This window comes from Nannospalax galili, unplaced genomic scaffold, assembly GCF_000622305.1.
Source record: "Nannospalax galili isolate Female #2095 unplaced genomic scaffold, S.galili_v1.0 scaffold809, whole genome shotgun sequence".
In the NCBI taxonomy this organism is placed as follows: Eukaryota; Metazoa; Chordata; class Mammalia; order Rodentia; family Spalacidae; genus Nannospalax; species Nannospalax galili.
The window spans coordinates 1,957,518-1,979,138 of NW_008360015.1; the positions used below are offsets into that span (position 1 = coordinate 1,957,518).

The 21,621-nt window shown below is 46.5% G+C and overlaps 1 protein-coding gene across 8 annotated transcripts in view; it reads left to right on the top strand.

The window, feature by feature from the left end:
• The window catches only part of Trrap (transformation/transcription domain associated protein), a 123,430-nt gene that overhangs the window by 22,111 nt on the left and 79,698 nt on the right, over window positions 1–21,621 (top strand). For 6 of the 8 annotated variants that reach the window (XM_029559093.1, XM_029559096.1, XM_029559097.1 and 3 more), the window contains exons 14-28: window positions 785–1,019; window positions 2,634–3,000; window positions 3,092–3,189; window positions 4,034–4,228; window positions 5,949–6,140; window positions 7,806–7,971; window positions 8,951–9,207; window positions 11,681–11,881; window positions 13,536–13,687; window positions 15,864–16,063; window positions 17,594–17,811; window positions 17,900–18,097; window positions 18,829–19,089; window positions 19,933–20,094; window positions 20,498–20,594. In XM_029559093.1, the coding sequence (XP_029414953.1) occupies window positions 785–1,019; window positions 2,634–3,000; window positions 3,092–3,189; window positions 4,034–4,228; window positions 5,949–6,140; window positions 7,806–7,971; window positions 8,951–9,207; window positions 11,681–11,881; window positions 13,536–13,687; window positions 15,864–16,063; window positions 17,594–17,811; window positions 17,900–18,097; window positions 18,829–19,089; window positions 19,933–20,094; window positions 20,498–20,594 (2,999 nt within the window). The remainder of the gene's footprint in view (window positions 1–784; window positions 1,020–2,633; window positions 3,001–3,091; window positions 3,190–4,033; window positions 4,229–5,948; window positions 6,141–7,805; window positions 7,972–8,950; window positions 9,208–11,680; window positions 11,882–13,535; window positions 13,688–15,863; window positions 16,064–17,593; window positions 17,812–17,899; window positions 18,098–18,828; window positions 19,090–19,932; window positions 20,095–20,497; window positions 20,595–21,621) is intronic. The other 2 variants (XM_029559095.1, XM_017795834.2) reach the window with 1 other exon arrangement.

A 21,621-nucleotide genomic window follows, 5' to 3' on the forward strand; every position in this document is an offset into this window, starting at 1 on the left:
ACTGTGCAGAACAGAGAACAACTTGAAGAACCAAATAACCTAGATACTGGTGGTGTCTGTATTGAAGAGTCATGTAGAGTTTAACCTGCTTGCATTGTTTATGTTTGAATAAACACACAGTGCATGATCTAGCTGGTGATCATTTATCCAATCTCTGTTTAGCTGCATCTACTAGTATATGCCAGAAGCTCTCTTGGTTAGTTTTTATTGACAACTTGACAGAACCCAAAGTCACCTGGGAAGAGGGAACCTCAATTGGAAAATTTCCTCAATCAGATTGACCTGTGGGCATGTCTGTGGGGCATTGTCTTGATTGATAATTGATGTAGAAGGACCCAACCCACTGTGGGCGGCACCATCCCTAGACAGGCCAGCCTGGGCTATATAAGAAAGTTAGCTGAGCAAGCCAGGGGAAGCAAGCCAGGGGACAGTGTTCCTGTGTGTTTTCTGCTTGAGTTCCTGCCCTGACTTCTCAGCAACGTACTGTGACCTGCAGTTGTAAGCCAGATAAACCCTTCCTTTCCCTAAGTTGCTTTTGGTCAGTGTTTTTATCATGCAACAGAATGAAACTAGAAAAGGAACTTTATATCATGCACCAAAGTTAACCTTTCACCTGGGAAAGTACAGAGCAAAGTGTCTGGCGGAGACTCAGGTCTTTCTGTCATGCAGCTAGAAGAGTACTGAGTCTGGGTGGGAAGAGGCCATATTAAACCTCCCCAACTTAGGCTGCAGTTCCTGTGATGGCTGTTAGGGAATAGGCACTAATGGGTGTCTTTACCTGCAGGCCTCTCGCCTACAGCACACTGGCTGATCTGGTGCACCATGTTCGGCAGCATCTGCCCCTCAGTGACCTCTCCCTTGCCGTCCAGCTCTTTGCCAAAAACATCGACGATGAGTCTCTGCCCAGTAGCATCCAAACCATGTCCTGCAAGCTCCTGCTGAATCTGGTGGACTGCATCCGCTCCAAGAGTGAGCAAGAGAGTGGCAATGGGAGAGACGTCTTGATGAGGATGCTAGAGGTACCAGCTCTGCCAGGGCAGTGTCCATCCTGAGCTTGTCTTTTTTTTTTTTTTTTTTTTTTTTTTTTTTTTTTTTTTTTGGGGGTACATGCCTTTAATCCCAGCACTTGGGGGGCAGAGGCAGGCAGATCTTTGTGAGTTCGAGGCCTGCCTGGTCTATATAGTGAGTTCCAGGACAGCTGGGGCTACAAGGAGACCCTGTCTCAAAAATAAAATTTTTTATTTATTATTTTTATGTATCTTGAGTGTTATGTCTGAATGTATGTAATTGCACCTGTATAGTTCAATGCCTCCAGAGGTCAGAAGAGGGCATTTGATCCCCTGGAACTGGAATTATAGATGGTTATTAGCCACCATGTGGGTGCTGGGAATTGAACACGAATCTTCTGCAAGAGCAGCCAGTGCTCTTAACTGCTGAGCCATCTTTCCAGCTTGGCTCTTAATCTTAATTAAGCATTATTAAATGTGGGTGAAGGAAGTGGCCAGATTGACCAGCTGGGCCCCAGAAGTTAGTCCACACAGGTTCAAATCTGGGCTCTTCCTGCTAGCTAGCTGTGCTTAAGCCATCTGCCTGTTTTCAGTATGTTTGAGGACAATCAGCATCTGCCTCATAGGGTTGCTGAGAGTTAATAGATTGTGTAAGCTCTTTGTATAATTCCTGGAACTGGAGGAGTTCTCTGGGGTGAAAGCCAGATGCTGACTACACCATGGGTGTCTCCACAGAGACCCCAGTGGTATCTGGGTAAAGGATGGAAGGGTTTCCATGGCTGATGGGTGATAGTGTGGTGCTGGAGGGACAGCTGTGCTGGGTTAGATTTCCATTCTGTTTATTGAAGTGCTTAGAAACTAGCAACCTCTGAACTTCAGGTGTGTCAGGTTGTTCTTGTGCAGGTGCACAGGCCAGAGAACCACCGTGGTGGTGTCCTGAAGGAACCGCCCACCTTAGGGTTTTTTGTTGTTGTTGTTTTTTTGTTTTTGTTTGTTATTTTAAAATATGTATTATTTTTATTTTATGTGTATGCGTGTATTGCCTGCATATAGGTAAGTGCACCCATGTCTTGCAATGCCTGTGGAAGACAGAAGAGGCTGTTGGATCCCCTAGAACTGGAGTTATGGACAGTTGTTAGCTGTCATGTGGGTGCTGGGATTCAAACCAGGTCTGCAAGACCAGTCAGTGTTTTTAACCACTGAGCCTTCTCTCCAACCCATTTGTTTGTTTTTTGAGACGAAGTCTCATTTGTCTGGAGCACATCAGATAGCGTATGTTGGCTGGCCATCCAGCCCTAGATCTGTGAATCTGCTTGCTCAGAATTGGGATTACAAATTCATGCCTCCAAACTTGGCTTTTTTTTTTTTTTTTTAAATTTAACAGGGGTTCTGGGGATCAGATAGGTCCTCATGCTTGCAAGGCAAGCAGGCTACTAACTGCACACACCCTCCCAGGCCCCCCACCCTACCCCCATCCCCCAACCCTATCCTCATTTGGCCTTTTTGTGAAGCAAAGGTAGAATGACCAGTAGGTGGTTTCAGTGGCATTTTGTTTTTCTGTCATCTGAAAGGATTTTTGGCCTACGAATAACTTCTGTGTCCCACCCCCATTTCTCTTGCCCTCAGGTTTTTGTTCTCAAGTTTCACACCATTGCTCGGTACCAACTCTCAGCCATTTTTAAGAAGTGCAAGCCTCAGTCTGAACTCGGAGCTGTGGAAGCTACTCTGCCCGGGGTGCCCACTGCTCCTGCTGCCCCTGGCCCTGCACCCTCCCCAGCCCCTATACCTGCCCCTGCTCCCCCTCCACCTCCACCCCCAACACCAGCCACTCCAGTGACACCAGCCCCTGTGCCTCCATTTGAGAAACAAGGAGAAAAGGACAAGGAGGACAAGCAGACGTTCCAAGTCACAGACTGCCGAAGTCTGGTGAAGACCCTGGTCTGTGGAGTCAAGACCATCACGTGGGGCATCACATCCTGTAAAGCACCTGGTGGTAATTGTGCTTCCACACTGCTCAGACCCATGGCATTTTCTGTATAGTGTGTCTTATTTTGCAAGGTTTTAATGTGTTCTCTCTCTTCCAGAAGCTCAGTTCATTCCCAACAAGCAGTTACAACCCAAAGAGACTCAAATTTACATCAAACTCGTGAAGTATGCGATGCAGGCCTTAGATATTTATCAGGTATGGGAATTGCTATGGTGTGGAAGGTGTCCTTAGACTAGGAGTGCTACTGATAGCATGGGCCAGCAGAGCTCATCTTCTGTTTGCCTGGACCTGCATTTACTTCTCTTACTTGACCCAGCATTGCATTTTGCTGGGATTCCAGGTACGCTTTGAGCCTGGGCTCAAACCCATAGCTTCCTGCATGTGCGGCATCTCAGTTTCCTGTTGCTGGGATAAAACACCCCAGCAAAAGCACTTTGGGGAGAAAGATTTATCTGGTTTGCCATCCTAGGTTGCAGTCTGTCGTTGCAGGGAAGCCTTGGCTGTGAGAACCTGAAGCAGTTGGTCATAGCCGTAACAGTCAGAGCAGAGAGCATGTTTGTGCACAGCTGCCCTGCCGTACAGAATTCAGGGTGCCCCGCCGAGGGAATGCTGCCAACCACAGTGGGCAGGATCTTCCCACTTCAGTGAATATAATTAAGACTTCCCCACAGATGTGCCCACAGTCCAACCTCATCCAGCAGTCCCTCCCTGAGACTTTCGAGGTGATTCTAGAGTGTATCAAGTTGACAGTTAACTAAATACCACATCAGACAAGCACCTTGTCATCCAAGCCACATTTCCAGCCCCTCTGAGAATTCTTACGAAGTATCCATCTGTGTGCATTTTGTGGCAGAGGTAGTTTGACCTCTAAAGTTTTTGTTGTTCTTTTTCAAAGTTAAGGTGAGAAAAGAGAATTCTGAAAGGGGCATTATGGTCTAATTCACTGCCCTGTTTTAGGTATGTAACTGGTGTGCCTTTGTAAAGAAGCACATTCACAGGAGCTCAGTTTTAATGGTTTCGGGTGGCTCTCTCCTCCCAGGTCCAGATGGCGGGAAATGGACAGACCTACATTCGAGTAGCCAACTGCCAGACTGTGAGGATGAAGGAAGAGAAGGAGGTGTTGGAACATTTTGCTGGTGTCTTCACCATGATGAACCCCTTAACATTTAAGGAGATTTTCCAGACTACAGTCCCTTACATGGTAGAGAGAATCTCAAAAAATTATGCTCTTCAGGTATAAACTCCTTTTTTATATTAAAATTTTTATTTATTGTGTGTAGCAGAGTTCATCTGACAGCTTGTGGGAGTTGGTTTTCTCCTTCCACTGTGAGGAGACTAGGGAATTGAACTCAGGTCTTCATGCTTGGCAGCAAGTGCCTTTACCCACTGAGCCACCTCACTGGCCCCTTTTCTTTGTTCTTTCAGCATTCACTTTATTGAGTTTAGGTCTACTTCTTTTTGTAAACTTTATGTGCCTTTGTGATTTACTTCTTGGCCATGAAAAGCTGGTTGGTCTAGGCTTCAGGTTCTCTCTTTTTATTTTATATTGGAGTGGCCAAATTGCTTTCGTCTTGCTGCTCAGGAGTTCCCACAGAGGCCCAAGTCATCTGAGGATCAGATGCTCTCAGGCTTTCTACTAAGGTCTGGATCCCTCCAGGAAAGATGTTGGCCTCAGGAATATGGAGGCTGGGCTGGCCTGGGACCAGGGCCTGGGAAAGATGTGCAGTGGGTACCACTGAACTTAACCAGGAAAGATGCTGGCTCCAGGAAGCTGGTATCTGTGCTGCCCAGGAATGCAGAGGGAGGTGGAGGCAGGAAGAGGACCGAGGGCTCCTGGATACTAGAGGGATGAATTGGGTTGGTCTCTATGCAAAGGATCAGGGAGCAGTGGGGAGTCTGGGCCAGGAGGTCAGTCCAGATATCTGGGGTGCCAAAACAAGAAATGGGCTCAGTGCCCAGGCTAGGAGGAGAGATGGGGTAGAATAGCTGGGAGGGTGAATGAGGCTGGGGGAGTCAATGTGCAGTGCCACAGAACTTACCCAAAAAGATGCTCAGCATTCACTTTAAAGTATTTTTGTTTATGTGTTAAATCCTTTTGTGTTTAGTCACCTATTTTGAGGATTTTAAAAACAATGTAGCAAAGGATGTGCTTACAGGGGAGTATTAGGGGTAATGTTTGAGGAAGTTTTCAGCCCTTGCAGATACCTTGGACCAGCTCAAGAGTGGAAGTGTACTCAGTGCAGGCTCTTGGTCTTTGCTGTTGAGACTGGGGTTGAGTCCTTAGTGCTCAGGTCCACTTGGCTCAGCAGTACATTTGGTTTTGTGGATGTTTGATTTCTTTCTCTTTTTGTGGTCTTTTTGAGACAGGGTCTCCCTGTAGTCCTAGCTGCCCTGGAATGCACTATTCACAGAAATCTGCCTGCCTCTGCCTCCCACATCCTGGGATTAATGGTGTGCACCACCACACCCAGCCTTGGATTTTTGATTTCTTGATTCTGCTAAAGACTGTGTGCTTGATTGTTTCTGTCACTGGGATAAACACCATGGTGAAAAGCAACTTGGTAGGAAAGGGTTTCTTTGATCTCACAGCTATGGTCCACATCTCAGGCTGTCAGGGCAGGAGCTGAAGTAGAGACCACAGAGGGATGTTGCTTACTGACTTGCACCTTTCTTATAAGGGTCCACCTGCCCAGGGATGGCACTGCCCACTAGTGGGCTGGGCCCTCCTGCATCAACAAACAATCAAGGAATTGCCTCACAGACATGTCCACAGGCCAGTGGGATGGAGGAAATTCATCCGTTGTGGTTCCTTCTTGGCAAGTGACTCTAGTTTATGTCAAGTTAACAGAAAACTAGCCAGCACAGGGGTTTTGAGTTTTGGGGAATTGCTTGTTTTGTCTTAAGATGTTCTGGGGTAGGATTATTTTTGTCATGGGCATTTCTTATTTTCATAGATTGTTGCCAACTCCTTCTTGGCAAATCCCACTACCTCGGCTCTGTTTGCCACGATCCTGGTGGAGTATCTCCTGGATCGGCTGCCAGAGATGGGCTCCAACGTGGAGCTCTCCAACCTATACCTCAAGCTCTTCAAGCTGGTCTTTGGCTCAGTGTCCCTGTTCGCAGCTGAAAATGAGCAGATGCTGAAGGTAACTGACTCTAGTCTGGGGGCACACTGGTCAGAGGGACACTGGTGTGTATGGGATTTTTGTTATTTTAGCCTTTTGAACAGAAACTACAGTGACTCCATTTCACATATGTAATGCACTCTTTAAATTTGATTTGTGGCTGGGGAGATGGTTCAGTGGTTAAGAGTGCATGCTGCTATTGCAGAAGACCCGAGTTTAATTCCCAGCACCTACATCATGTGGCTCCTGACAGCCTGTAACTGCAGCTCCAGGGCACCTGGTGCCCTTTTCTGGCCTGCATGGGCACCTGCATGTATTAAATAAAAATAATTAAAAATTGGGGCTAGGGAGATGGCTCAGCGGTAAAGAACACTGGTTTAAAAATTGATTTGTAATAAATAAGGCCCTGGTGTGGAAAACATTTCAGGGGACTGGAGAGATGGCCCAGGGGTTCAGAGAAACTGGCTACTTCTGCAGGGGACCAGCACCCACATGGTGGCCAACAGCCATCTGTATGTAACACTAGTTCCAGGGGCTCCAGTGACCTCTTCTGACCTCCATAGGCATTTCACGACAGAGAACCTGGGTTTGGTTCCCAGCACCCACATGGCAGCTAACAACTGTCCATCTGTGACTCCAGTTCAAGAGGATCTGATGCCCTCTTCCGGCCTCTGCTGGAATTGCGTGCATGTGGTGCACTTACATACATGCAGGCAATACACTCATACACATAAGATAAAAATAATAAAATATTTAAAGAATAACCTAGGAACCATAAAACAAACTTTTTATCTGCTCATAAGCAATACTCTTATCAGCTGGCTTTCGGAAAACTCAGAATCAAGGCCTGCTGTGGTATAATCCTCTAATACTCCTGCTCAGGAGGTAGAGGCAGGAGAGTTAAGATAGCCTCACCTACTTAGCAAATTCAGAGTCAAGCCAGCCTAGGCTACATGAGACTCCCATCTCAAAAACCTTTTAAAAAACGAAAGAAATCTCTGATGAGTTAGTTTCGTCATTAGTATTACTCCTTTTCTAAACTTTTGTTTTTCTTCATTGTACAGGTGTAGGAGAAGTAAGTGGTTCTTTGTTTTTTGTTTGAGACGATCTTTCTAGGTGGTCCAGGCCCACCTCACACCCTCAGTCTTCTTGAAGCCTCAGCTTCTGGAGTGTTGGGATTTGGAGCGTTTGGTTCTTTTTTTAAAAAAAATTTATTTTCCTATGTGTATGTAAGTGCACCACGTGTATGCAATGCCCTTGGACGCCAGAAGAGGGCATTGGATCCCCTGGAACCTGGAATTATGGATAATTGTTAGCCATCATCTGGATGCTAGGAACTGAATCTGGGTCCTCTGCAAGAGTAGCCAGTGCTCCTAACCACTGAGCCATCTCTCCAGCACTTGGCTTCTTATGTCTTGTGTGACTGTAACCCTGTAAAGAGGTGACTGCATCCACAAGAACTGCAGAGTGGGCAGACCCTGGAAGCCTATTAATAAGTGCATCTTTCATAGCCAAGCTAGTTTAAGTCAACTACAGCTCAGGAAGTCTTTGCTTTGTTTTTTTCCCTATTGAAATAACCTTCAGAGTTGCTTTTTCTGTCACTGGATTGCAGTGCTGTGTTAGCTTGAGTCTGGAAGGTGTGGCACCTTCTCAGAGCTCCCTGATCCATCTGCCTTCTCTCCATAGCCTCACCTGCACAAGATTGTGAACAGCTCCATGGAGCTTGCCCAGACTGCCAAGGAGCCCTACAACTACTTCCTGCTCCTGCGTGCACTGTTCCGCTCCATTGGTGGAGGCAGCCACGATCTCCTGTATCAGGAGTTTTTGCCTCTCCTCCCAAACCTCTTGCAAGGTGAGGGCATGGCTTCGGCTGCCATTGTTAGGTCTCGCGTGTGTATGTATCTGCCTGCCTGTAACTGCCAGCTTTGTCTTCCTTGCCTAGTGAAGGTCGTGGGTAATGAATGGGGTGTGTGCTGGGAATTTCTTCCATCATTATTTAGAGAATAACTATTGGTTTCTGCAATCAAACCACATAGATAAGGTCTTATGTGAAAAGGCCTTCCATATTTAATGCAGTATGTTACTTCTAAAAATGTGTGGTATGAGCTAGGCGTGGTGGCGCACGCCTGTAGTCCCAGCACTTGGGAGGCAGAAGCAGGCGGATCTTTGTGAGTTCAAGGCCAGCCTGGTCTACATAGTGAGTTCCAGGACAGCTGGGGCTACAGGGAGACCCTGCTTCAGAAAGACCAAAAAAAAAAAAGTATGGTATGTAAAACATTAATCACCTCAGAGTGTGGCTCACGAGGAGCTTGTCTCTCCTGTTCAGCCTCATGTCCAGCCCCTGCCCGGTCTTGGCTCTGCCTGGGCTCCTTCTGTGATCCCAGCTCTTGTCTCCTTCCTCTGTAAAGCCGATGGTCTTCTGGGAATCTGCCCCATGTCCTCTTTTTATCCTCATCCCGTGGATTCTGAATCACCTCTGCTGCCTGCCTGGTGGTGCTTTCCTCAACTAGCACGGCTTCTTTTTTGAATCTTGTGTCTCTCCTCAATGGTACCCAGAATGCACCTGGTTTTGGCTCTCTTGTTTATACTTTACTCTCCATCCTCCATGAGATGGGCTCAGTAAACATTAGATTAATGCCAATGAAGTAAAGGTTGACTTTGTACTCAAGGAGGCTCCATATTTGTAATAAAAGTGGATTTAAAATGTTTATTTCAGAAGCTGCCTGCAGCCTGTTGTTGCCTGTAGGGACAGTAAACATAGTTAAGAGGTTTAACTGGTAGTATATTAGAAGAGCACATGTCAAGAAAGTAAAATCTCCCCCTGCCTCCAGGACTCAACATGCTGCAGAGTGGCCTGCATAAGCAGCACATGAAGGATCTCTTTGTGGAGCTGTGTCTCACTGTGCCTGTGCGGCTGAGCTCCCTCCTGCCCTATCTTCCCATGCTCATGGATCCATTGGTGTCTGCACTCAACGGGTCTCAGACATTGGTCAGCCAAGGCCTGAGGACCTTGGAGCTGTGTGTGGACAACCTGCAACCGGATTTTCTGTATGACCACATTCAGCCAGTACGTGCTGAGCTCATGCAGGTATGTGTGCTGGACCTGTGTGCCAGCAGGAGGCATCAGAGACTCAGGGTTGTCCCAAGGTTGCTACCATCCTTGAGCTCTGTACTCATAGGCAGACTGTCAGACGGAGTGGAGAATGACGTCACTCTTCCTTGTACTGAAACATACAGAACTAGTGTAGGTGGTGGATGGATGTGTTGCAGCGGTGCCTGTCCATCGGGTGCTTTCATACATTCTAGTCTCTGCAAGCCAATGACTTGTGAAGCACACGGTCAGAGTGTTCTCTAGCTAGCTGCTGATGCCCCTGGAAAACCTGTCTGTATCCACAAAACTTGGTTTCAAAGTGAAAGGATGCAGACTCCAAAGTTGATAGACGTCTTCCCTGCCCCACCTCATCCCAAAAGAAAAAGAACAGATAATGAAGGAGGTTGTTGTGAAGTCTTAGAGTCTTTTTTTTCCTTTTTAATTTTTTTACTTTATGTAAGTAAGTCTTTTGCCTGCCCGCATGTATGTAAGTGAACCCATGAAATCGGAGTTATGGATGCTTCCACTGCCATGTCAGTGTTGAGAACTGAACCTAGGTCCTCCATGAGAGCAGCCAATCCGCTTAACCACCTCTTCAGCCCAGTCTTAAGTGTTTTGTTCATTAAAGATCACGTCTTAAATATCTTGGGTTTTCTCCCATGCTTTGCACTCCTTGTGATTAGTGATGGGAATGGTAATTGTTAGAGGTGGAACTGTCTGCTGTTGACTCTTCTGTCTATTTAGCATAGGGTTCATAGCACCAGCCTTCCATGATGGAGACTCAGAACCTCCTGAACCAGGGGGTCCCTGGACAAGCTAGATTGGAGAGACAGCATCTCAGACTGGATGTTTACCTTAGGAGTCCTTCCCTACCTGGCCTAGATGTTGGCCTCTGCCCAGACTGTACGAAGATGGCATAGGGTTCCACTTTGCCTGTTGTCACCTAGAGGCCTGACAACTAAGTGCCTGATTTGAGACCAGCAACTGTAGATTCCAGAAAGCTGAGCCTGGTCCTGGCCTGAGTGTGTGTGAGCAGCAGAGGGAAAGTCAATTCAGGGATGACTTATGGGGCCTGAGAAAAGGCAGGATCAGGGCCACATTTGCTACACCATGAGGTTAGACCCCAGGAGATACAGGTTCAAGGTAATCGCCAGTTTTTGGAGGCCCATTAACCCCTATTCCTGAGGACAAGGGTCAGTGTTGGTCTCTCCCAGTCAGACCAATGCATCCACCCCAGTGCTTCACTCTTCTGGACAAGAAGCAAAGACGCTCCCTGAGGACACCTGAGGCCAGAGGGACAGACCAGAGGGAAGTCAGGACCAGCAGGGGAGTCAAGGCCACCTTTGTAGCAGTTATGAAGGAGAAGATTTTGGATCTGTAGGAATATGAGAGAAACTGGACCTTTGCTTGGTGTAAAGATGTGTACCACAATTTCAAGTTGACTTCAATATTGCCAGACTCAGACTAGCATGAACAATGCTAGTTAACACATTTTTGCATTTATTTATTTATTTTGCATTTATTTATTATTTTTGGTCTTTTTGAAACAGGGTTTCCCTGTAGCCCCAGCTGTCCTGGAACTCACTATGTACACCAGGCTGGCCTTGAACTCACAGAGATCCGCCTGCCTCTGCCTCCCGAGTGCTGGGATTGCATTTTTTTTTTTTTAAATTTATCTAGTGTGTGGGTTGGGAAAGGGCCTGGTGGTGGCATGTACCATAGTGCACGTGTGGAGGCCAGAACAACTCATGGGAGTCAGTTCTCTCCTTCCGTCATGTGAGTCCTGCCAATTGAACTCAGGTTGTCAGGCTTAGTGGCAAGTGCCTTTACTGTTGAGCCATCTCACTTGCCCAACAAGGGTTATTCTTGGACTTAGATGATTGAGAAAGCATGAGGAAATGTGTATGGAGAGTTCTGAGACAGTTGGCTTGGGTGTTCTGAGTTTGATCCAGTTTTAATTGCTGCAATCCTGTGTTCAGGGGTCATTGTGACCCCTGTGGTTGGAAATGTATTAAATGATTTCTCAATCACATTTGTACGTTATAAACCTAGTAAGTTAGAAGTTAAAGCCCAGGAACTTACCCTTGAACTCCCAGACAAAAATGTGCAGTAAGTCACCCCTTGCCCCTCCCATCCAGCCTTCCTCACTTCATGCCTAAGAGAGCATTGCTCTACATTCTTTACCCCTGTTTTTTATTGTGTCAGGTTTTTTTTTTGTTTTTTTTTTTTGTTTTTTTTTTTGTAGACAGGAGCTCTAAATTTTATTTATTGGTTAAAGATGCTGAAATTCCTTGGGAGAACAAACAAGACTAATAACATTGGTTTTCCCCAAGGAGGGGGAGCCGTGATTAGGGGGACAGGTGGGAGGAGGAATTGTCACATCTACCATTTTGGGATTTGGAGTCTTTGGCTGTGGGTTGTGTGAACCTTCTTTCTTATGACACTTTCATGAAAACCCTTTGGTTTTTAGGCCTTGTGGCGTACACTGCGCAACCCTGCAGATAGCATCTCCCATGTGGCCTACCGTGTACTTGGGAAGTTTGGTGGGAGCAACAGGAAGATGCTGAAGGAATCCCAGAAGCTACACTATGTGGTGACTGAAGTTCAAGGCCCCAGTATTACTGTGGAGTTCTCAGATTGCAAAGCCTCCCTCCAGCTCCCGATGGAGAAGGTAGAGTCGGAGCCTGCAGGAGTGTCAGGGAAATTAAATCTTTCACTCTGATTGTTGTGTAAAATATGTATCTGAGACAGCTTTGGAGGAGAGTCTCTCACTGAGTACAGTTGTGTGGCATCTGCTCGCATGGCAAGGTAGCTTACGTACATCCCATAGGTTAGTGGAGTGGTGTCACCTGGGTGCTTGGGACTCTTATGTTTATGATTTTAAAAAATCTGTTTTTATTATTGTTAATTGTGTGTGTGTGTGTATGTATGTATGTGTGTCTGTGTATACATGTGTGACTACTAGTGCTCATGGAGGCCAGAGGCATTAGAACCCCTGAAGCTGGGGGTTACAAGCAGTCGTAAACCACCACATATGGGTGCTGGGAACTAAACCCAAGTCTTCTGCAAGAGGAGCAAAGTGATCTTTTAACTGCTGAGCCAGCTCTCTAGCCCTGGAACTTGGAACTCCTGAGTAGTTAATCTTCCTGATAACCAGCCCATCCTGAACTCTCGGTTTGTTTGATCCTGATAGGTCTTATTTCCAGAGCTGTTGAGAACTCAGTCCTTAATTATCTCTCATCCCCAGCATCCCAGGATCTAGTTTTCTCCTGTTCTCTATCCAAACCCTCCTATTTTCTACTTCCTGACTCTTGTGAAACCAAGTAGTATAAAAAGTACATATTTGTGTGTGTGTGTGTGTGTGTGTGTGTGTGTGTGTGTGTGTGTGTGTGTGTGTGTCCTGTGTTTCTGTGCCTTTCTCTGTGTTTGTCAGTGTGAGGGTTTCTGGGGGTAGATGTCAATCTTTTTCAAAAGAGAATTAAGTCAAAGCTTAAAAAGTTGTCCTGCAGTGTGAAATGAAATGCAGGAAAGCTGTACTGCCGAGAGGTCAGGGTTCTCACTAGACCTCTATGGGTGTTGAGATGACACAGGCTCCAGTTGGCCCCTGCAAACATACCACATGAGACCCTCTAGAGCTTACTGAATTCTGTAATCCCCCATTGGCCATTAAATGTGAAATCTGGGGCTGGAGAGAGGCAAGCAGTTAAGAGCCCTTGGCAGCTCATGAGGAGGCCCTTGGTTCCATTCTTAGACCAGCTGAGCTGTTCCTAACTGCAGTTCCAGGGTCTGTCACCCCCCTCTGGTCTCCATGGGCACTTGCACTCGTGAGCACAGACACACACATGTAAATTAAAAATGAAATCTAACTTTAAAAATGGAATTAATAAGCTGCCTTACATTTCAGTCTGTGTCATGCAGTTCCTTATGCTGCCTCCGTTTTGAACTCTTTGGTGGGTGTCTGTTAGACTGTATTGCCCCCTTGTTCTCTCCTCAAAACAAGCACTGTGCCACCTCTACTGTGCCACCCCTTGGACACTTGTAGCTGCAGCACACACTGTACTTCCTGTGGGTTTAAAAAAAATTTTTTTAAATTATCTTTATGTATATGAGTGTATTACCTCCCTACATGTGTGTAAGTGCACCTGTGTTGTGCAGTGTCTGCAGAGTCAAGAAGAGGGCATTGGATACCTTGAACTGGGGTTATGGGTGGTTGTTAGCCACCATGTGGGTGCTGGGAACTGAACCCTGGTCCTGTACAAGAGCAGCCAGTGGTTTTAACTGCTGAGGCAGCTCTCCAGCCCCCTTCCTCTGCTTTTTTATCCTAGGCCATTGAAACTGCCCTGGATTGCCTGAAAAGTGCCAACACGGAGCCCTACTATCGGAGACAGGCGTGGGAGGTGATCAAGTGCTTCCTGGTGGCCATGATGAGTCTGGAGGACAACAAGCATGCGCTCTACCAGCTGCTTGCACACCCTAAGTACGTGGGAGGGCCAGCCTTTGGGACTGGGTGCATCTTGCCACCAGAATTTAGAACTGACATGACTTTGTCTGGAGTGTAGCCCCTCAGTGGTCAAGGCAGCATGTGACCCACCCAGTGATGCTTCTTTTGGCCACTAGAGAAAGTAGAAGGAGAACCAGAAACATGAAAGGGCCTGGTCTCGGTCACACTCACTTCTGTTGTGTGTCTTACAGCTTCCTCTGTTAGGTTGTAAGCTTCAGGGGCTCCAGGGTCAAGGCTCTCTGTTTGGCACAGCTTTTCTCTTGTAGTTTTTTGAGACAGGGTCTCATGTAGCCCATGCTGGCCTCAAACTGAATGTATAGCTGAAGGTGAGCTTGAACTTTATTCTTCTGCCTCCACCAGAGTGCTGGGAGTATACGCCTCATGTGTGCTCTGCACAGTGCTCTACCAACCGAGCCACATCCCAGCCCGTCCCACAGCTATTCTCATGCCTGTTTAGTCATTTATTTACTTCTTAGGATTTGACTTTTATTCACTGTATTTTGTTTTGTTTTTGGAGATAGGGTCTCACTGTGTAACCCTGGTGGACCATGCTGCCCTTGAACACACAGATCCACCTGCCTCTGCCTCTTGATCACTGGGATTAAAGGTGTACACAGCCATCCTGGATGGATTTGACTTTGGCTTTTTTAATTATAAAAGATAAAAGTCAGGCTTTGATTCTTGTTTTTTTGTAATGGGCCATTTTTTTTTTTATATCTGAGTATGTGTGTATGGTGTCACGTGGTATATGCGGGTATGTGTGTGCAGGAGCTGGCTATGCACAAAGGCCAGAGGGTATCCAGTGCTGCTCTCTCACTCTTCTCATTCCTTTGAGACAGGATCTCTCACTGTGCCTAGAGCTGGACTGGTGAGGAGGAAGCCCTATGTATCTCATAGTGCTGTGGTTACAGGAACCATGCTTGGCTTTTTATGTGGGTTAATTTGTTCATTCTTGCCTTTCAAACACTCCTTGATGGCCTTGGCCTGAGGTCTTTGCTGTCATCCTTAACCCCTTCACAGCTACAGCCAGCCTCAATCTGTTTTGCAGAGTCCCTTCCCATTCCCCTAGTGTCTTGTTCTCATCAGCCCTAATTAAATTAGGTTGATTTTTGTGCTCAGCACAAAGGGCGTCCCCACATTGGCATGTATTGGTTCATCACGATTGAATACAAGCACACAAAGATGGGCCTGGCGCTTGTCTGAGGTCTTGGAAGATTCCGTGTGCTGGGACACAGTGAATGAGGGTGTCTTCAGCACACCAGTAAAGTCATGTTCACATCCATTATGCCTGTTGCCCATGGGGATGGGTTAAGCCAAATCTTGAGCACGCTTAAGGTGAGTGCTTGGTGACAACAGGGAAAGCCTCCCTTGACTCACCATCCTCTTCGGGGTTCTGTTTGTTTTTGAGGCAGGGTCTACCTGTAGCTCCAGCTGGTCTCTTACTTGACCAGGCTGGCCTCAATCTCACACAGATCTACCTGCCTCCTGTCTCCCAAGGGCTAGGACTAAAGGTGAACATCACCATGCCCGGCCTTCATTGACTCCTAAAGTAGAAAATGCTGGTGAAAATACTGCTGCTGTTCCAAAATGTACCTCCGATTCTGTGTTGTATTTATGTTAGGTAGAATACGTTTGGTTGGCACACTGACCATAAATATAGATTAATAAAATTTCTATCTGGCACCAGATGCTGCTGAAATCAAAAAATAAATTCACTCACTGGTGACAGCTGGGCATAGTAGCACAAGCTTTTAATTCCATCAGAGGCAAAGTCCAGCGGATCTCTTGAGTTTTAGGCCATCCTGTTCTATGTGGCAAGTTCCAGTCCCCAGAGGAGCTACACCACGAGACCCTGCACCCCTTAAAAAAAACAAAGGAAATTTTACAGTATTTGGCTTAGTGGTTAAGAGCACTGGCTGCTCTTGCATAGGACCTGGGTTTGGTTCTCAGCAGCCACATGACAGCTAACTGTCTGTAACTCAGAGGGAAACTGGTCTTCATGGGCACTCAGCACATACGTGGTGTACCTATATACATGTAGGCAAGCACTCATACACTTATATAAATAAGTCTTTTTAAAAAAGCTGGAAAACTTGTACTCCTCAGCTCAGGGACTAGGCGCTTTGGTGATGGCTGTTGTTCTGTCTTTCAGCTTTACTGAAAAGACCATCCCCAATGTCATCATCTCGCATCGCTACAAAGCTCAAGACACTCCAGCCCGGAAGACATTTGAACAGGCTCTCACTGGGGCCTTCATGTCCGCAGTCATCAAAGACCTGCGACCTAGCGCCCTGCCTTTCGTAGCCAGCTTGATTCGTCACTACACCATGGTGGCTGTGGCCCAGCAGTGTGGTGAGTGCAGGTCCTCTGGGAGCAGCCCCTTAGTCCCCGAGTTTAAGTGTTACAAAAACTCAATCCAGAGAGAAGCTGAGGCTCTGTGGTGGGCACCGTATCCATGTAGAAATTACTACCAAGATTTGTCTCATTTAACCTTTAGGCCCTGTGCTAGTGTGAGAAATGGGGGTTCCCTACATTGAGCAAACCACATGTAAAATAGAGGTGGATGAGCTAGAGATGGCTCAGTGGATTCAGGCACTTGCCACCAAGGCTAATGGCCTGAGTTTGTTGATTTCTGGGACTAATGTAGGGGAAGGAGAGAACCCACTCCCAAAGGTGTCCTCTGACCTCCATGTGTACATGCACATACATACAAACACACACATGTACACATGCACACAATAAATAAATAAATGTAGTTAACCACCCCCCCCCAAAAAAGTAAAAACTATAGCAACAGCAAACCAAAGGTGGTTTCTGGCCCACTCTGCTGGCAGTTTTCCAAGGCCAGCCTTCCCCCTTGGCTCTCGCCCCCAATACCCTGCAGCCTGTTCTTGCCCCTCCCCTGCAGTGATCATGGCTTCCCCCTGACAGTCCCCCACACTGTTCCTCCCACCTGGGGCAGCTGTGCGGCTCTGGCTTCATGGCTCTCATGCTCCTGGTGGGCAGGACTGGTTGTTTGTTCCCATATTGATTTCCAGTCCTTTGCAGAACATTTTTTTCATAAAACGATATGTCTGTGGCCCCGCCAGTTGCCTTACAAGTTGCAGTTCTCTCTTTATACTGTGCATTCTGGGCATTGAACTCGGGTTACCTTGCTTGTGTGGCAAGTGCGTTTACTCGCTGATCAATCTGTCTAGTGCTGCTCCCTGCCCTCCCCTCCTTTTTTTTAATTTTAAATTTTTCAACAGGATCTGTCATGTAGCCCAGGCTAGCTTTGAACTTGATTTTGGTCAAGGATGTCCCTGATCTTCTCATCCTGCCTGCACTGCTGGTACTGTGAATACAGACGTTCACCACCATGCCTGCTTTATGTGGTGCTGGGGATGGAGCCTAAAGTTTCGGGCATACTGGGCAACACCTGAGCTACATACCTAGCTTATTTTTGACTTTTGACTGAAAAAATTAGAAAATGATACAGTATATTGTAGGAAACATTCAGAAAATGAGCCATAGTGTAAACCAGACTATGTTGTTTTTAAATAATTGCAGTTTAGTGGAGGTTGGTTAAATACTAGGGCTGGGGCTAAGGAGGTGGCTCAGCCAGTAAGGAGGCTTGCAGGCAGACCCTGGTACCCAGGTTTGATCCTTAGGACTCACATAATGGAAGAAGAGTACTGTCTCCCATAACTTGTCCTCTGACCTCCACACATGTACCACAACACATACACTATGGCACCCCTTCCCCCAGTAAAATGAAATTAAATGACTAGTGCTGGCTTTTAGTGAGTTTTTAACCCAAGGAAAAATGAAGTCATCTAGTAACTTGAGGGCAAGGACATGCCTGTGAATGAACTTGCTGAGTTGCCTGCCTCTCTTCTCTAGGTCCTTTCTTGCTGCCTTGCTACCAGGTGGGCAGCCAGCCCAGCACAGCCATGTTTCACAGTGAAGAAAATGGCTCCAAAGGAATGGATCCCTTGGTTCTCATTGATGCCATAGCCATCTGTATGGCCTATGAAGAGAAGGAGCTCTGCAAAATCGGGGAGGTGGCCCTCGCTGTGATATTCGATGTCGCAAGCATCATCCTGGGCTCCAAGGAGAGGGTAAGGGGGGACTGAACAGTATCTTCTGAGTTTAAGGGGGTGTGCTGTTCTGGAAACTGGTGGTTTAGCTTTGTTGGTTTCTCTGCAGGCCTGCCAGCTGCCCCTCTTCTCTTACATCGTGGAGCGCTTGTGTGCCTGCTGCTACGAGCAGGCCTGGTATGCAAAGCTTGGCGGTGTGGTGTCCATCAAATTTCTCATGGAGCGCCTGCCCCTCACCTGGGTTCTGCAGAACCAGCAGACATTCCTCAAAGCACTCCTCTTTGTCATGATGGACCTGACCGGAGAGGTAGGTGACACAGGGCCCCAAGGCTCAGTAACCACACTGCTTGCCTTAGCCAATCTGCCTGGGCCTCTTGCCAAGTACACAGTATACTCTTCCCAGCTGAGGAACTTAGATGCTTGGTTTCATTATGGCATCTTGAACTCGGGGATGGCCCCTAACACTCATGTGCCATCTCCAGGTACTTTAACATAAGTTCACTTCATTCAGACCAGTTTGATGCTTAGATGTATCTGACAGAGACGACTTCCTAGGTCTGCAAAGGTCCCGCAGACATGACGTTCTTACTATTGTGTTTATTTATTGCATTCACTTACTTTGTGTGTGGGGGTACACATTTGCCATGAAGCACGTGTGAAGGTCAGAGGACAGCTTGCTGGAGCCAGCTTCTTTCTCCGCCCTGTGGGTTCTGGGATTAAACTCAGGTTGTCAGGTTTGGTGCCTTTACCCACTCAGCCATGTCACTGGCCAAGGTGGGGCCTTCTTTAGGAACCTATATGCAGATCTGACCCTTCCTTGTAGAATCTGGTGGGCACTGTACCAGAGGGTCAGTGTCATATGCAGATTACCTTTTCTGAAGGACAAACAAGAATATCTACGGGAGGTAATTTGGGTCCTAACATACCAAGTGGAAGCTATGTAATTGTCAAGGCCATGCTCCCTCTAGGGACACATGCCTTGTGAGCGTGGTGGGTGGCACCACCCTGCTTTCCTCCTAAGGCCTCCCTGACCTCCAGGTTTCCAATGGTGCAGTCGCCATGGCAAAGACGACCCTGGAGCAGCTTCTGATGAGGTGTGCGACGCCGTTAAAAGATGAAGAGAGAGCGGAGGAGATTGTGGCGGCTCAGGAGAAATCTTTCCACCATGTGACCCATGATTTGGTTCGTGAAGTCACCTCTCCAAACTCGACCGTGAGAAAGCAGGCTATGCACTCGCTGCAGGTCCTGGCCCAGGTCACTGGGAAAAGTGTGACAGTGATAATGGAACCGCACAAAGAGGTGAGATTCTGGACTGCAGAGCTGGCTCAGCAGTTAAGAGCACTGGCTACTCCTGCAGTGGACCCATTGCACCCACATGATGGCTCAGAATTGTCTAAAACTCCAATTCCAGGGGATCTGGCATCCTCTTCTGGTCTCTGGCACTGTATGCACATACATACATGTAGACAAAACACTCATACACATAAATTAAACCTAAATAAACATAACAAAAAAATAAGAGATTGTTATACACCAGGATTCTATTTCTTTCAAATCCGAGTTACAAATATGCTGTTTATGATTTCACATCCATATCAGAAGTACTGTTCACAGCTGGGTATGGTATGTTGTCTCACACCTTTAACCCCAACACTCAGGAGGCAGCAGCAAAGGAGATCTCTGTGAGATTGAGGCTAACCTGGTCTACATAGTGAATTCCAGGCCAGGTGGGGCTAAAGGGATACCCTGTCTCAAAAAACCAAAACCGAAAAAACCCAAAGACAAAAAGAACCCTCCAAAACTTAGCATATTCTTTGGAACCTTAGATAGGCAAACAGCAGTACATATCTGTAATTTTTAATGAGAATAGAACTAGTTCCTGAGCATGTCTGTCACTGGGTGGTAGTTTCATTGTTTTATGTGAAGTCATTCTGGAGCATTGAAAACTGAATTTATCTGATGTGCTGTCTATACCTCAGTGGTAGCACGTGAAGCATGTCCTTTCTCCTTAATAAAATTTCAGGCCTCTGTAATGACTCTTCTCTCCCTGTTTTCAAATCAGTCGTGTGGAATATGGAGATGAGAGACCTTAGCTTTTTGGGGGGCAGCTGGTGAGTGGCACCATCCTTGGTTCTTTCCCAGGTCCTTCAGGACATGGTCCCACCGAAGAAGCATCTGCTGCGGCACCAGCCTGCCAATGCGCAGATTGGCCTGATGGAGGGCAACACCTTCTGTACTACACTGCAGCCGCGGCTCTTCACCATGGACCTGAACGTGGTGGAACATAAGGTGTTCTACACAGAGGTAAGGTATATGGTGCTGTGGATGTGAATGACTGGGTCTCCAGACATCTGTATGTGAGGTCAGCAGCCTGCAGAAAAGGCTGGGGCAGCCCCATTCACAGGACTATTCAAGTATTTGAGTTGTGGCCTTGTCTGTGTTTGCCCAGGGTTGAGGAAGCACACTTACTACCATGGGATTGGCAGTTAGAAAAAAATCCTGCCGTCAAAGCAAATGGGTATAATTTAACTGTAATGATCTTAGCTGAGTTTTATTCTTGAGTATGGAAGTTCGGTATCATAGTTCAGTGCTTAATTTCTTTAAGCTCTGTTTAATTCATCTTGTTATTTGGGTTGCAATGTCTGTGAAGGTTGTTGGGTGTCCTCCCAGGAGAAGTGGGTTAAAGTAAATGCCTTTTCCCTCCTAGCTGCTGAATTTGTGTGAGGCCGAGGATTCAGCTCTGACCAAGCTACCCTGTTACAAAAGCCTTCCATCGCTTGTGCCTTTACGGATTGCAGCATTGAGTAAGTGAATGTTAATGTGAGTCAAGCTATAGGGCATAAAGTATGAAAAGGGTGATGTGGTCTTTGTTGTTTCAATTTTCTAGTTTTGTGTGGTCTTTTAAAGTCAGGATCAAAAATTATGTTTGTTTCTGGGCATGGTGGTGCTTGCATTTAATCCTACCACTCAGGAGGCAGAGGCAGGCAGATCTCTGAGATTGAGGCCATCCTGGACTACATAGTGAGTTCCAGGCCAGCTGTGGCTACAGGGAGACCCTGTCTCAAAAAAAAAAAAAAATCATGTTTGTTGTCAGCTGTGTACACTGTTGGGTTTGAAATAGTTTTGTGCCCTGTAATAAACTAGATTTTACTCTGTAGAAAACATTTTAGTCTCTATATATTTTGAGACTCAAATGTTTTGACTTAAGAGAACTGTCCTACCATCAGAGTTAAAGTGTCACAGTGAGGGTGCCACAGTCTTAGGTGGATTCTAAAAGACTTGCTTATTTTTATGTGTGTATTTTGCCTGCATGTATGTAAGTTACCCATGTTGTACAGTGCCCACAGAGCCCAGAAGAGGGTGTCGGATCCCCTGGAACTGGAGTTACAGACAGTTGTTAGCAGCCATGTGTGTGCTGGTAACCAAACCCAGGTCCTCTGCAAGAGCAGCCAGTGCTTTTAACTGCTGAGCCATGTCTCCAGCCCCTTTAGAGGATTGCCAGTGACAAACATTGGAGAATCCTGTGGTCTCTCAGTTTTCACTGCAAATTTCCGTTTTCATATTTTAGCACATGAATCGTACACAGTTTAGGGAAATGGACTAGATAAAAAGTAGTTGGGCCTTGTGACAGGGAATAGCGGCCTCCTGTCTGACTGTTTTTGTCTTAGTCCTTTATCCTTTGTCTTGGTTGGTCTCCTTCCTTCTTCTCTTACTTCTTGAATCAATATCCAAGATAAACTTTTTTTTTTTTTTTTTTTTTTTTTTTTTTAAAAAAAAAAAAAAAAAAAAAAAAGAGGACGATAAATCTTTCACTGTGATATATCAAAATAA